The sequence below is a fragment of the Rhineura floridana genome, chromosome 16 (assembly GCF_030035675.1).
Source record: "Rhineura floridana isolate rRhiFlo1 chromosome 16, rRhiFlo1.hap2, whole genome shotgun sequence".
NCBI classification, from domain to species: domain Eukaryota; kingdom Metazoa; phylum Chordata; class Lepidosauria; order Squamata; family Rhineuridae; genus Rhineura; species Rhineura floridana.
In genome coordinates, this window is record NC_084495.1 from 33,312,830 (window position 1) to 33,326,979 (window position 14,150).

Sequence of the window (14,150 nt, forward strand, 5' to 3'; positions counted from 1 at the left end):
CTTGTTTCCTTTTTTAAAAAGGAGGGGGGGAGCCCTAAAGTTCAATATCCTGTGTGGGAATATGTGATAAGATTCCACTGAATGTCATTTGCAGCAGGATGACAACACTGAAATTTATTTATGTCGAGGAACTGAAAATGAAGTGAGAGTAGAGATGGTTTTAATGTAAATTAAAGCAGATCTGTACTGGCCACTAATCAAGTGTTTACCTGTTTTCCATTAAAACAGCGTCAAATTTAATCAGGCTGCTGATGAATGCATGCATTTCTCCCTAAATCAGAAGCATTCTCATCATGAATATTTAAATTGGATTTTAAAGCCATGAAAATTTCATTTAAATAAAAAAAAGAGTGACGCGCTCGCACTCAAGAGTACAGAGTCACAATCTCTAAATTCCATTTAACAATTGTAAACAAATTTTAAAAAGTTGACAGGGTCTCCAGGGGATATTGCACTCAGCAGCAGGGATTAAGCATCTGCAAGTACCAAGCATCAAGCACCTAATTAGCTTTTACATTAATATTGGTTCCTTATGTACTAACGAAAATGTCTACACTGTAATAACTGGGGAGGGACTCAAACCACAAGAAGTCGAAAAAGCCTTGTTTCCAAGGCAGTCTGTCGAAATCAGGCTACCGAAATGTATAAATAGCAAGCGGCATTAGACGAACGTGGTTGAATAATGCATACACGGGGAGGATCAAACACGGTTCTGACAGGTGACATCTTTGCTTGTGAAGTTTGGTGCAGAATCCAGGTTACAGCCTATATTCAGCTGCTAGCCAAAACATTCAAAACTCAAGCCACTCTTGAGGGCCATGTTTGTTTGTTTTTTCATTTTTATTCGCTCAAGAGGGCCACATCACTACAGTCACTGTGGGAAAGTTTTTGTGTTTATTTATTTATTGGATTTATATCCCGCCATTTCTCCCAGTAGGAGCCCAGGGCGGTTCTTTTCCCAACCATTTTAATGCAGTGTTTCCTTTATAACTCATTCAGCAGAAAGCCACCTTTCAGCACCAAGCTAGACATGAGATTAACGGAGTGGCTGCAATTGATGTACCTTTTTTTTGTCATGTAAATAGCAACCCTGAGGAGCTTTAGGACTTTAGTGAGAGGGAGGAGGAGGAGTTTAACTCTTTCTCTCCCTGCCACAATCCTAACAAAAATCAGCTTGCCAAAATTGCTATTTGCATTGCAACTTCCCTTCAAATGCAACCAGCAGCTTTGGAAAGGCACCTTTTGTTAGGATCCTGGGGGCAAAGGAAGGCATTAAACTCAGCCTGCCCACAGACCCAAGGCTGCTCTGGCTTCCCTTTGGCTGCTAGCTAAGCCAAGCACATTAACTGTCTCTATGCAAGGAACACCATGGCTTGCCCCATAACAAACTCTTCCTTGTCTTTTTGCACCATCACAGGGTGTCTGTAGTCCTCTCTCTGTGATTTCCTTCTCCCATAGTAATCTCCCTCTCCCTCCCTCTGCAGTTCATCTCTCAGTGAGCCTTTTTTCCATTTCCACCATCGGGGTCCGTGGATCTCTCTCGGTGTTGACCCTCTCTCCCTTTCTCTCTCTACTGCAGGGGTTCCCAAACTGTGGTCCGTGGACCACCAGTGTCCCGCAAGCTTCATTCAGTTGGGCCGTTGCATGTTTGTGGGTTTGTGGCTGAAGAAGGGAAGCGGTACATGCGTCACATTCAATATTATTCATGTTGAGTTTAATTGTGTGTGGTTGGTTATTGCTTCTTTTGTTTCATATATTGCATTTTATGGCACAATGTGAATTCTGTGGAATTATGGTTTCTACTACAGGTGGGTGGAAATTAAGTGGTCACCCAAGACCCTCAGTAATTTTCAAGTGGGGAAAAAATTGGGAACCACTGCTCTACCTCACCCAGTTCTCTCTCTCTCTCTCTCTCTCTCTCTCTCTCTCTCTGAACCCCATCTCCCAGTCACCCTCCCTTGTTCCTCATCTTCAGTTCCCCCTGCACCCCATTTATCAGTTACCTCCTACCATTTTCTTCTGTTTCCCTACCCCACAGGTTTCTCTACACCCTTCTCCCCCCAGTAACCCATAGCTCTCTTCCCCTCTCCATCAATGAAGTGCCCTAACCCCCTCTTTTAATTGGACCTTTCAGCTGCATATAGTAATGGCGAGGCAATTTTTGGCAGAAAGCAGCATGGGGAGGGGAAGCCTTAATTTCCTTCCCATACTGTGGTCTGACCCAGATTTCCTGTGGCTATTTTCTTTGGAAGAAAAAGAGGGATCCGTTTTTTTAAGCATGCAACAAAAGGTGTAGCTGACCTTCAGTTGCTTGGTAAGGAGATATATATATGGGTACAGGCTGTGTGTGTGTGTGTGTGTGTGTGTGTGTGTGTGTGTGTGTGAACTGGGCGACCAAACAGCCAGAAAATCCAAAGTGTGGTAAGAAAGTTTCTCCTTCCTTAGCTCAGTGGGGAGTGTGGCGGTCATGAGGAGTGTCATCGAGGGGGCCAGGATCACCTTGGCAGCATGCCCTCTTGGCCCATCGCACACTCACCCTGAATGCCTGAAGGGGACTATTACGATCCTCTAATTTGGATTGTGAGCCTTTTCAGTGGTGGCTCCCTGTTTGTGGAATGCCCTCCCCAGTGAGGTGTGTCTGTCTCCATCAGGGATGGGATTGCCCCCTCTCTACCACTGATCCGCTCCACCCTACTCACCCCCAACATCACAGAGGAGGAGGAGGAGGCAGGAGAGAAAGGGCCCTCCCCACATGGAAGGACACAGCAGCTGTCACGGCAAAAGCCTCCCCAGCAGGGCCAGATCGCAGTGGAGGAACAGGAAGTTAAGGCACCACACCGCGAGGCAAGCAATAGGCTGCAGGCCGCAGTGGGTGAATATCCTCTTGATTCTGACCCCTGCCCACCCTAGCCTGCAGCTTGCCCCAGGGCATAGCACTGCCTTTTCCTCCTCTGCAGTCTGGCTCCAGGAGGCTTTGGCCACGACACCCACTCTATCCTTCCACACGGAGAGGGCCCCTTCTCCTGCCTCCTCCTCCTCCATGATGCCGGGGGCGAGTGCAGCAGAGTGGTGCCTAGTGCCAAGCTCTCTACACCTCCCCACTCTCCCTGCCCCTCTCAGTCACCTGCAGCACCCCATGGTGCTGGAAACTGGGACAGACAGGATCCCACCTATACCATACCCCCTGACTGCTACTAGTGCATACAGGGCTGGCTCCAGACATGCTGGGGCCCTTGGGCACCAGCTTGCCCTGGGCCCCGGTGCACACACGCATGCTCACACACACACACGCATGCGCGCCTACCTGCCTCTTGCACGGAGGGAGCTTCTTCCACCCGCCTGTTCGCTGACTCCGCCTCTCCTGTCTTTTGAGGCTGTGCGGGCTGCTATGTGCGCGCATCGCTGCCATCAGTGAAGATGGTGCCAGAGGCTTCAGTCCCTTAGAGAAACTTCAGCCACCATCTTGGTTAATGGCAGTCCTGCACATGCAGCCTGCACAGCCTCAAAAGATAGGAGAGACGGTCAGGTGGAAGAAACTCCCTCTCTGTGATCCATGGCAGCTACTCTGCCGCAGATCATGGAAAAGGAGTGCTATTCCTCCCCCATCCTATTGAGAGGCCCCTTAGGGGCCTCTGAGGCTTCAGGGGCCCTCGGCCAGGGCCCAACCTGGCCGCCCTTTGGGACCGGCCCTGAGTGCATATCTTTGGAGGTGGCGAAGAAGAAACGTTCATAAGCATTCTTTCTTTCATCTCACCGGCGCTCTGCAGCCATTTCTGGTGCTCAACCTTCAAACAAAGACTTGGTCTCCATTACTATTGACTTTCAGGAGGAATTTGATAAGATCCCTGTTTGCCCAGGCATTTGGATGGCTGAACGGGACTGTTCCTAGCAACCCATAGATCTCTGAGGCAAGAATGTTTTAAATTGTGTTTTAGAATGTTCTTAATTGTAATGTTTTGTTCTTTCTCTTGTTAAATTGTTTCATTTCTGTTTGCCGCCCTGGGCTCCATCAAGAGGAAGGGTGGGATATAAACTCAATAAATAACGGCAACAATTTGTTTAGGGGCATCACATCACTGAAAAAGTTTCAGATTTTTTCTAATGCAATGCCAAGGGTTTGCGACTTCCAAAATTTGTGCATAAATCTTTTAAAAGTCTTTGATTGCCATCTAGTGGACATGCTGAACACTGTTGCAAATCTACACAGAATTGGCAGTAGACTGGTTTTAACAACCATGTCCTCTTCCCTGAGAGTTCTCAATACCTCACCAAACTACATTTGCCAGGATTCCTTGTGGGCCATTATGACAGTTAAAAGAAGTATAAAACGAGTTGAAGCCTGTCAGGTAGATAAGGGTTGACAGTTTTTCCATTTCGGAAGCTCTAACTTCACACTAATTTCTGCTGCAGACATTTCTTCTCACGCGTCCAGTTCCACCATTCTAGAATCTGGAGAAGTGTCAGATCATTGTGATGTAACAGAAGGCCACTGTGTGAAATCAAAAAGGTCCACCAAAGCAACACCCAGAAGTACTGCAGGATCAATGGGGGGCGGAGAGCTTCAGAATTAGAACTCTGTCAGTCACCTCTACATATCTTGGTCTTTTTGCCTTTATCTTCAGACCAGGAATAAACCTGGGACATTTTCACAATGAACCAGATCACACCATCCCTTTTTACAGTCCTTTCTGTGGAATTAGCATGCTGTCCTAGAGATGCATTTTCAGGTGAGCTGAAACAGCTCTTTCATATACACACACCAGGGGCGTCGTTATGGGACGGCCTAGGGGTCCCAATCTCTCGGTCCTTTGTGTTGGCCCACCAATAATCTCCTGGTCTTTCCTTCTGAAAACATTAATTAAAAAAAAATGTTTCCCCCCGCCTCAATCAAAAGCACAACTGAAATAAATGGGTTTTGAAGGCCTGTTTAAAAGCCAATAAGAATCTACATATTTTGGAATGGAGTCCCACAAATATGGGACTCGCACTGAAGAGGCCCTGTGTCCAGTGCCCCCTAATATCACTGATCTTGATTGCAAGCAAGGACTACTCTGGGCTGGGGGTATTTATAGGGGACAATTACTGGACTTAAGGAAGGCTAATAATGTTCCCCTGTCCACAGATTCTCCCTTCAAGCCTTCCCCTCTCTCATGTTGGCCTTACAAGGTAAACACAGTCATTCTAGCTTTGTTCTGATTATGCTCCACATTCTAGAGCAGGCAGTGGTGGCAGGTGCCCACTGGACCTGGTGGGGCTGCTAAGAGGCAACAAGGTGTGGCCAATCCGGTCATGGGGCATGGCAAAAATTGTACTAGTTTTATCTGCACAGGAGTGGGGAACCCCTAGTCCATGGCCAAATGTGGCTCTCCAGGCCTCTCAGTCTGGCTGTGGGACTCTCCCTTAGCCATGCCACCTCTCCCAAGGCCACACCCCTCAACAGACCTGCTCCACACCTTCCTCGAGCACTTTGCCTGCCTGGAATCTGTCCTTGAACTGGAGCACTGAGTCCTGCCTGCCTGGATGGAGGATAGAAGATAGAGGATGGAGAGTTTGGGTTTGGGAGTGGTGGCATGCAGTCCCTGGAAGGTTGCCCAAGACGGAATGTGGCCCTTGGGCTGGAAAAAAAATAGGTTCCTGACTCCTGTTCTACAGGCCAGTGAAGTCATTTCCCCTCCCTCTAAATGCTTTAGCTCCTATCAAGGCATATGAAGAATTTAAGAAGAACTTGAGTCCTTCAACTCCAGAGACCGATGGTGCCACACATCAGCCAGCTTCTGGATCGCTTGTGGAGTATATGGGTGAGATGAATTTTTGGTCCATGACAGGCTGGCTCAGCATCCGTATACTCAGCATTCTGGAAATGTGTAAAACCTTGTGATTTTTTTGAAGAGCACTTTGTGATTAATCTTTTTTGTTCCAGAATAGCAGGCCTTCTCTGTCAGAGTCCATACATTACCCAGGGCAATGATGGTCATTAGAACATAACAAGAACCCAACTCGATAGGACCAAGGCTTTATCTAATCTAGGATCCTTTCCTTCCCAGCAGTTGACAGCCAAATAGTGAGGGGTGTCTATAAGCAGGGAATGAAGTCAATAACCCTCCTCTGTTTGGCCCCAGCAGCTAGTATTCAAAGATAGACTATCCCTGGGTATGGAGGTTTCAGTCAGTGATTTATGGTCAGTGTTAATGGATCATTGATAGACCTATTCTCCATGAATTTGTCTAATCCTCTTTTACAGTCATCTAAGCGAATGGACATCACGGCATCATGTGGGATTCCCCTACATCAGCTTTTTCCAGCCTTTGGGTCCCCAGATATTGTTGGACTACAACTCCCATCAGCCTTAGCCAGCATAGCCAATGGTCAGGAATGATGGGGAGTGTAGTCCAACAGCATCTGGGACCCAAACAATGGGAAAGGCTGCCCTACATTATGCATCTGAGCAAATGGAGGCTGGTCTATTAGGGCAAATGGGGCACTGCCCTACCAGCTTTAGTCTGACTTCAGCCAGCCCCCACCTGACCTGTCTTCTTATTTATAACCAGTCCGGGGGGCGGGGGCAAGAGCTGTTTGCTTCCTCCTCCTTAGTCTCAGTATTGCCCCTTGTACAGCTCAGCAGAGAGGAGGACTAGGATTTGTTGGCTCCATCTGTCCTGTCATTGGCTCTGGCTCCACCTACTGTTGGTCTCCCTGCCTTACACCCTACCAATCCCAATGGGCACCAACCACCACTAAGTTCAGCTTACATTTCTGTGAGAGTTGATTTCTATTTTTATTTTTAATGTGACAGTACCTGTGCTTTGCAACTCCCTGCCTGTTAATATTAGCCAGGCACACTCAAAGCCCCTTTCCTTTCCGTAAGGTAAACTATGTGTATAGTATCATTGTTTTTCAAGATTTCCCTCACCTTTTTATTCTACAGCAGGCACGTGTAGTCTCCCACCCAAATTTAAGCCAAAGTTGTCCCTGGCCACATCCACACCAGACTTTTATTTCACTTTAGAGAGTCATGACTTCCCCCAAAGAATCCTGGGAAATGTAGTTTGTGAAGAGTGCGGAGTGTTGCTAGAAGAGCCCTATTCCCCCCACAGAGCTACAATCCCCAGAACAGAGGCTGACTGTTAACCACTCTGGCCACTGGAGCTCTGTCAGGGGAACAGAAGTCTCCTAACAACTCTCGGCACCCTTCATTTCCCCATTTCTCCACATTGCAAATAGTGAAACTATGGAATTCGCTCCCACAAGAGGCAGTGATGGCCACCAGCCTGGATGGCTTTAAAAGAGGATTAGACAAATTCATGGAGGAGGAGGCTATCAATGAATACTAACTGTGATGGCTCTGTTGTGCCTCCACTGTTGGAGGCAGTATGCTTCTGAATACCAGTTGCTGGGGATCACAAATGAGAGAGGACAATTGCTGTCATGTCCTGATTTCTGGCTTCCCATTGGGGCATCTGGTTGGCCACTGTAAGGACAGAGCGTTGGACTAGATGGGCTACTGGCCTGACCCAGCAGGCTCTTCGGTTCTCATGCACTGGCTGCCCATCTACTTCCAAGCCAGGTTCAAGCTCCTTGTATTAATTTACCAATCCCTGAACAACTTAGGTCCAGGGTACCTTAGAAACCCCCTGAACCCTTTTACCCAGGCTCGGTCATAGAGATCATCTGCAGGAGCTTTGTCGCTTGTCCCCAGAGTTGGTGAGGCTCATCTGATGTTAACACAAAACGAAGCCTTCAGAGTCATCATCTCCTTCATAAGGAATGCTCTTCCAATCTGGATTCAGCAGGCACACCAAGTATTAACTTTTAGACGTTTGGGGAAAACATTTCTACACCACCAGGTTTCACAGACAGTTAAAAAATTTTTTTTCTTTTGTACAGTTCGCTAGTGATTTGTGACACTGGTCATTTTTGTGTAGTTTTTATTGTATATTTGCTATTATTAACTGTTTTTTTAAAATGAAATTGTAGTATATACGTATTTTTTGTAAATAAAACAAATTTTCAGGGCTCACCTGATAATGTCTTGTCATTGCTTCAAAATGATTAGCAACATCCTGTGTCCTTCAGTTGTGCATAATATCATGTGATATGTTCACTGAAATGTTCTCTGGTAAATTATTGTCCATAGCTTGGCATCTGGCCTTTTTAGCCTGATGTTGAACTAATACCTGCCCAATGCATGTTAATGTACTCTGATGACATTCAGTTAATATTAATGCACTTCAAAGAAAGATCTAAGAGCTGGATCCCCAAGTGTCCGATAGTTTTATTGTCTAATCGATCTTGTCTTGCACTTTTTTAACCTGTTCTTTTTGTGGAAGTCAGAAGCATCCCACATGAGATTGGACTAGCTCAGCCACATGCTCTCTTCAAAAGAAGCATCAACTGGAACAATGGTAAATGTGTTTGTTTTAACTGAATTTCTTTAACGACTGGAGTGCAGGTTGAGTGACTTGCTATCTCCTCTTGATTCAGTCGTTCTGGAACACTGCAAAGCATAGGAAGGGCTTAATGACAGGAGAACAGCAGAGGAGGATAAAGTTTTGAGAGTATGTGATTTCCCAATAAACATATATATATATGTATATATATGTCTATGCTGAGATTTAATTGTCCTGCAGGTTTATTACAAGTTGCCTTAGCTGTAGCCCTGCTAACAACTGGATAGAAAGAACAGAGAATTAATTCAAATGTTTACAGACAGTGTGTGGTACAGCCCTCCTAGGGCTAAACCATTTCAGAATGCAGATGTGAGAGTGTCATGTTTTGAATAGTTACATGCACGCGTGCACACAGACACACACACCATTCCCCACCCTCATCTAAACTCTCTATAGCTGGCCAAAGATGATGCTTGCTAAAACACCTCTTTTACCTGCTTGCTGAGAACAGCACTTGAACATACCACCACCACCCCACTTTTATTTAGTAGTACAGTCCCACTACCAAATGCCCTCCACCCCCCACCCACCCACCCGTCACCTCAGCGTTTGAACTGGAAGAAAGTTTCAGGCGTACACAAAAAGTTCTTAAAACCTGCAGGAAGGGTCAGGGGGACATAAACCACTCGGGAAGCTTCTTCCAGCTAAAGAAAGGGGATGGGAATGGTTTAAATAAATGCATAAGTGAGTGAGCGGGTGGGTGGATGGGTGGATGAAAGAACAAACGGTACCAGGACCTAACCGAAAAAGTCCATAGAACCTCTTGTTGAGTATTGTTGGTATATGTGAGCTTTTGCCAACGTGGTGCCCTCCAGTGGTTTTGGATTCCAGTTCTGTTGGCTGAGGTTGACGGGAATTTTAGTCTAAAACATTTATTTATTATTGCTTTTATATTCCACCTTTCCTCCAGTGAGCTCATGGTGGCATATCGGGCTCTTCTGCTCTCCATATTATCCTCACAACAACCCTGTTGTCTTCAGTTAGGTGGAGAGATTGTGAGTGGCCCAAGGTCACCCAGTGAGCATGACGACTGAGTGGCCTCCCAGGTCCTAGTCTGACACTCTAACCATTACGTCAGACTGTCTCTCTGGAGGGCACCAGGAATGCAAAGCCTAGTGTATGTGAATTCTTGGATACGTGGATCATGGTGTTTTCTTTACTTGACACAGTGATCGCAAACAGGCCCGCCTTTGCACAGATTGTTGTCGAAGGTTCTGTAGGCTTTGGTTTTGCCCTTCTGATCGGAATCATTTTGTGGTGTTTCCTCTCGTAAGTATGTCTACAGCTGGTGTGCTGTTGCAGGTGAAGAGCCATAGCTCAGTGGCAGAGCATGTGCTTTGCATGCAGAAGGTCCTGGGTTCAATCCCTGGCATCTCCAGGTAGGGCTGGGAGAGAGTTCCCTGCCTGAAACCCTGGGCAGCTTCTGCCATTCAGTGTAGACCATACTGAGTTAGATGGACCAATGGTCTGACTCGGTATAAGGCATTTCACTATATTATTGCTGGATAAAAGTTAATTGTCCATAGTGATAAATGGGTGCAGGTAACACTGCTTTTACATCTCTCCCTGGTGAGCAATGGTGCACTTCCTGTTGGGAGAGGAGGGTTCGAGCCAGTGGTGGCTGGTGGCTCCATGTCAATAGGGTAGTGGAATCCACTACAGATTTGAGCCCAAACTTTCAAGGATCTGTCCATGATGCTGAAGCCTAGGTTAGCACCTTGGACAGCTCCTTGACTATTCAATCTAAAGCCCAGAGCAGATTCCACTGCCCCGCCGATATTGGAGCCTTCAGCCACCACCGGTTCAAGATCTCTTCTTCCTTTGACGGGCCTGCTTCCTCTTGCAGGTCGAAAGAAGATAAACTGAAGGAGCTTGGCTCTCATATCAAGCCCTTCGTCAAAAAGAATTACTTTTTGAGGCAACTCCAGAAGGAGAAAGAGGCGGCCAAGAAAAAGCTAGAGGAAGAAAAGAAACTCGAAGCCATAACCAAGACAGGTAAGATTGTTCTCAGTGATGCATCTGTAGACCCAAGGTGGACAGATTTCAGTCTTGTCACATCTACTTGGGTTTTTACTAGAACTCCAAGATCTACCAACTGGAACCAGGTGCAAAAGACATACAGGGCCCCTCCGGATTAGTGTCCTGTCGTGGGTATATTCTGCAACATGTTCTAGACAGAATAAAAGTTCAATAAAGCTCCTCCAGACGTCCTTTTTGTTGCACATTGTTTTGTGCTCATGATGCTATTGGGGCACTTGCAAATGATCCCACTTTCAATACTGTTTGTGCCTGCAAAAGTTTTATGACAGACACACTGCATCATTTCCAATCAGTGCCTGTCCCGTAACTTCCTGCGAGGATCCCATAACGTTTTTATACCACAAATGTTCTCGTTAATGTTTGTTCTGCTTTTGTTGCATCATAGCCCCTCTCTGGACAGCAATAAAATGTTAGGATTAGGGAAGGATCACAGAACAAACTAAAGTAGAATAAATCTACCACTAATGCACTATTACTGGGTGGAGAAGTCGTAGAATATACCCTCAATAAAACGCCAGTCTGGAGGGGCCCTTAGTGGTTGATTTATTCTGCTGTAGTTTGTTCTGCAATGTTTCCCCAATGCTATCACATTATTGCTGTCCGGAAGGGCTGTAGGACAACAAAAGCAGGAGAAAAATAAACCAGAACATTTGTGGTATGAAAAGTTACAGGATTTCAACAGGAAGTTACTGGATATGTGCTAATTGGAAATGGAGCAGGTGCAACCCCCCCCAAACCTTTGCAAGCGCAAACAGTATTGAAAGTGGGATCACGTGTGACTGCCCCAATAGCACTATAAGCCCAAATCATCATGAATGCAGAATAAAAAGAGCATGTGGAAGGGCCCACCGTTTGAATTAAGGAACGAGATACCTCTGAGCACGTTCTGAGTCTAGGGGTTTGTCTTCAGCATATGTACAAAACCAGAGCTTGGAAAAGTTACTTTTTTGAACTACAACTCCCATCAGTCCCAGCCAGCATGGCCACTGGATTGGGCTGATGGGAGCTGTAGTTCAAAAAAGTAACTTTTCCAAGCTCTGTAACAAAACTGAGTTCTCAGCTCTTGCATGCAAAAGGCCTTTCTTCATTTTAGCAGTTTGACTTAGGTGGGGAAAGTCATTTTGTTGTTGCTGTTGTGAGGGTCAGTCTGCTGCAAATCACAAGACTATCCACATCTGACCACACCTGCTGTAAGCTCACTTGTCTTACCCATGCAAAATGACTGAGCAAAATTGCTCTCTAGAGGACTGGCCAACCGTCAGATGTTGGTGAAAAAGCAGACATCATCATCATTATTTCCATGTGCTTTTATATTTTGCCTTAAGTTGCAGAACTCCCTCACCGCAGAGGTGCATCTGATTTGATTGTATGCTGAAGACTCACCTCTGTACCCTGGCCTTTGACACATGAGATGTATATTTTTAGGTCCCAGACTATTCTTGTGACTGCAATTTGTTTTAAACTGTTTTTAATGTTGTATTTTAAATTGTTGTGGGACCTTAGGCTGAAGGATAGATAATACATTATTGCTATTGTTACTTAAACATTAATGATATCTGCAGTCTCATTTGGCCATCAGTACCCACTTCGATAATTAATCTTTTTTTAAAAAAATTAAAAATCCAGATGTTGCCTTTCCGAATAAAATTCCTTCAAGGCAGCTTACATGTTAAAATAAGGTGCATCACCATCTGCAACTGAGAAGCAAAATCCATCTTCCCAGTTAATCTCCCTTTGCCATGATAACATGGGATCTAGTCCACTGGGTGATCTCCTGGCAAGGAAGAACATGCTTATTTCTAGTCACAGGTTAGATTATGTTAAACGTTGCTGAGTCCAGGCACTGGGCATGCTCAGATACTTGCTAGAGGTCATTATCCAAGAACCAGTGCCAACATCTCTAGGAACACAGGAATCTACTAATACTGATCCATCTAGCTCAGTATTTTCTACACTGACATGCAGCGGCTGTCCAGGATTTCAGGCAGGATTCTCTCATGGTCCTACCTGGAGATGCTAGGGATTGAACCCTAGACCTTCTGCATGCAAGGCAGATGCTCTGCCACTGAGCTACGCCCTTTCCCCAGTTAGGATTCTAAGCATGGGACCAGTTAGGTCAGAAGCAGGATACCACGAAGTTATCTGCCATACCTAGGCAAGGGGGCTGGTCCTCCCCCCCCCAAAAAAAAACCCTGATCTCTTGGTCTTAAGTGGAATAGACACATAATTGGGCTTGGGTGTGAAATTAGAAGTTAGTATGAATTTCTCTTTCTAAAATAATTCTATTATACTGCAGCCGAAAAGGATCTAGAAATGGGGGAAAGACAGGGGTCAGAAGAAGAAAAAGGATCTGAAGAAGGAGGATATTCTGTTCCAGAAGGGAAAGCAAAGAAAAAGAAGAGAGGGGAAAAGCATGCAATAAAGAAGAAATTGGGGAAGATTAAGAAGGTAGCGAAATCAGAAGCTGTGCAAAAGCACATCAGTAAAATTAAGAAGGCTGCAAAATCTAAGGCTATTCAGAAACATGTTGGCAAGATTAAGAAGGCTGCAAAATCTAAGGCCATTCAGAAGCATGTTGGTAAGATTAAGAAAGTTGCGAAATCAAAGACTGTTCAGAAGCACATTAGTAAGATTAAGAATGCTGCGAAATCAAAGGCCGTTCAGAAGCACGTAAGTAAGATTAAGGCGGCAGCAAAATCGAAGGCTGTTCAGAAGCATGTTGGCAAGATTAAGAAGGCAGTGAAACTGAAGGTGGGTGGGAAGATCAAGAAGGAAAAAAATGAAGAGGGAAAACAAATGTCCCTCTTTAAGGTGAAGGAGAATCAGAAGAAAGCTCCTAAGAAAGAGAAAAAAAGTATGAAGAAGACCCCCACAAAGAAGAAGGGAGGTGAGATGAAAAGTAAAAAAACCTCACACAAGAAAACGAAGCATGAGAAAGACCAAGAGGATTCTGAAGACACTGATTAGCAGACAGAAAGACTCGCACTAGACAATAAAAGGGAATCAGTCAAGAATATAGCATCGTCCCAAATGGAAAGCGAGGAGGGCAGGTTCAGACACGACGTTATGTCAGGGGTAGTCAAGGCGGTGCCTTTCAGATGCTGCTGGACCACAACTCCCATCATCCCTTAGGCCATGCTGGGTAAGGACTGAGGGGAGTTGGAGTCCAACAATATCTGGAGGGACACCTCATTGGCTTTCCCTGCTTTGGGTCATAGCTGGTATTAGCCTAGTCTGAAGACAATGGAGGGACTTCATCTCTGAGCACTTCCTCTCCTGGTGGAAAAAGCTGTACTGCCCCCTGCAGATGACATTTAATACAACAGGTTGAAATGCATATCTAAAACAAGCGCCGAAGAGATATCTTTTCACTGATGTAATGAGTGAAGGCCTCTTTTCTCAAAATGGGAGATAAATCTTTTTCAGGAGGCTAAACTAATAAGACAGGCACTCCCCCAGCCTACCATATTAATGAGAATAGGTGGACCTTCGGTCTAATCCAACAGGGGCTCTTCCATTGTCAGAGAGTTTTCTTCTGATCCTCCTCTGAAGGAATTTATAACTGCTGGTAATGGGGTATGTATGCCTTTCCTAGGCCTGGAAAAAACCCAGAAAAAATCACCTAGTTTTTTCTGAAATTTCCAGGGTTTTTTCAAGCCCTTC

The 14,150-nt window shown here is 45.5% G+C and overlaps 1 protein-coding gene across 1 annotated transcript; it reads left to right on the plus strand.

The window, feature by feature from the left end:
* Positions 1 to 4,651: 4,651 nt before the first annotated feature.
* On the plus strand, positions 4,652 to 13,454 carry LOC133371520 (uncharacterized). Its single transcript, XM_061599059.1, has 6 exons — positions 4,652 to 4,727; positions 5,691 to 5,798; positions 8,328 to 8,402; positions 9,617 to 9,716; positions 10,294 to 10,457; positions 12,784 to 13,454. Exons 1-6 carry the CDS (start codon positions 4,652 to 4,654, stop codon positions 13,452 to 13,454), a joined length of 1,194 nt encoding a protein of 397 aa, XP_061455043.1.
* The last annotated feature ends 696 nt before the right edge of the window (positions 13,455 to 14,150 follow it).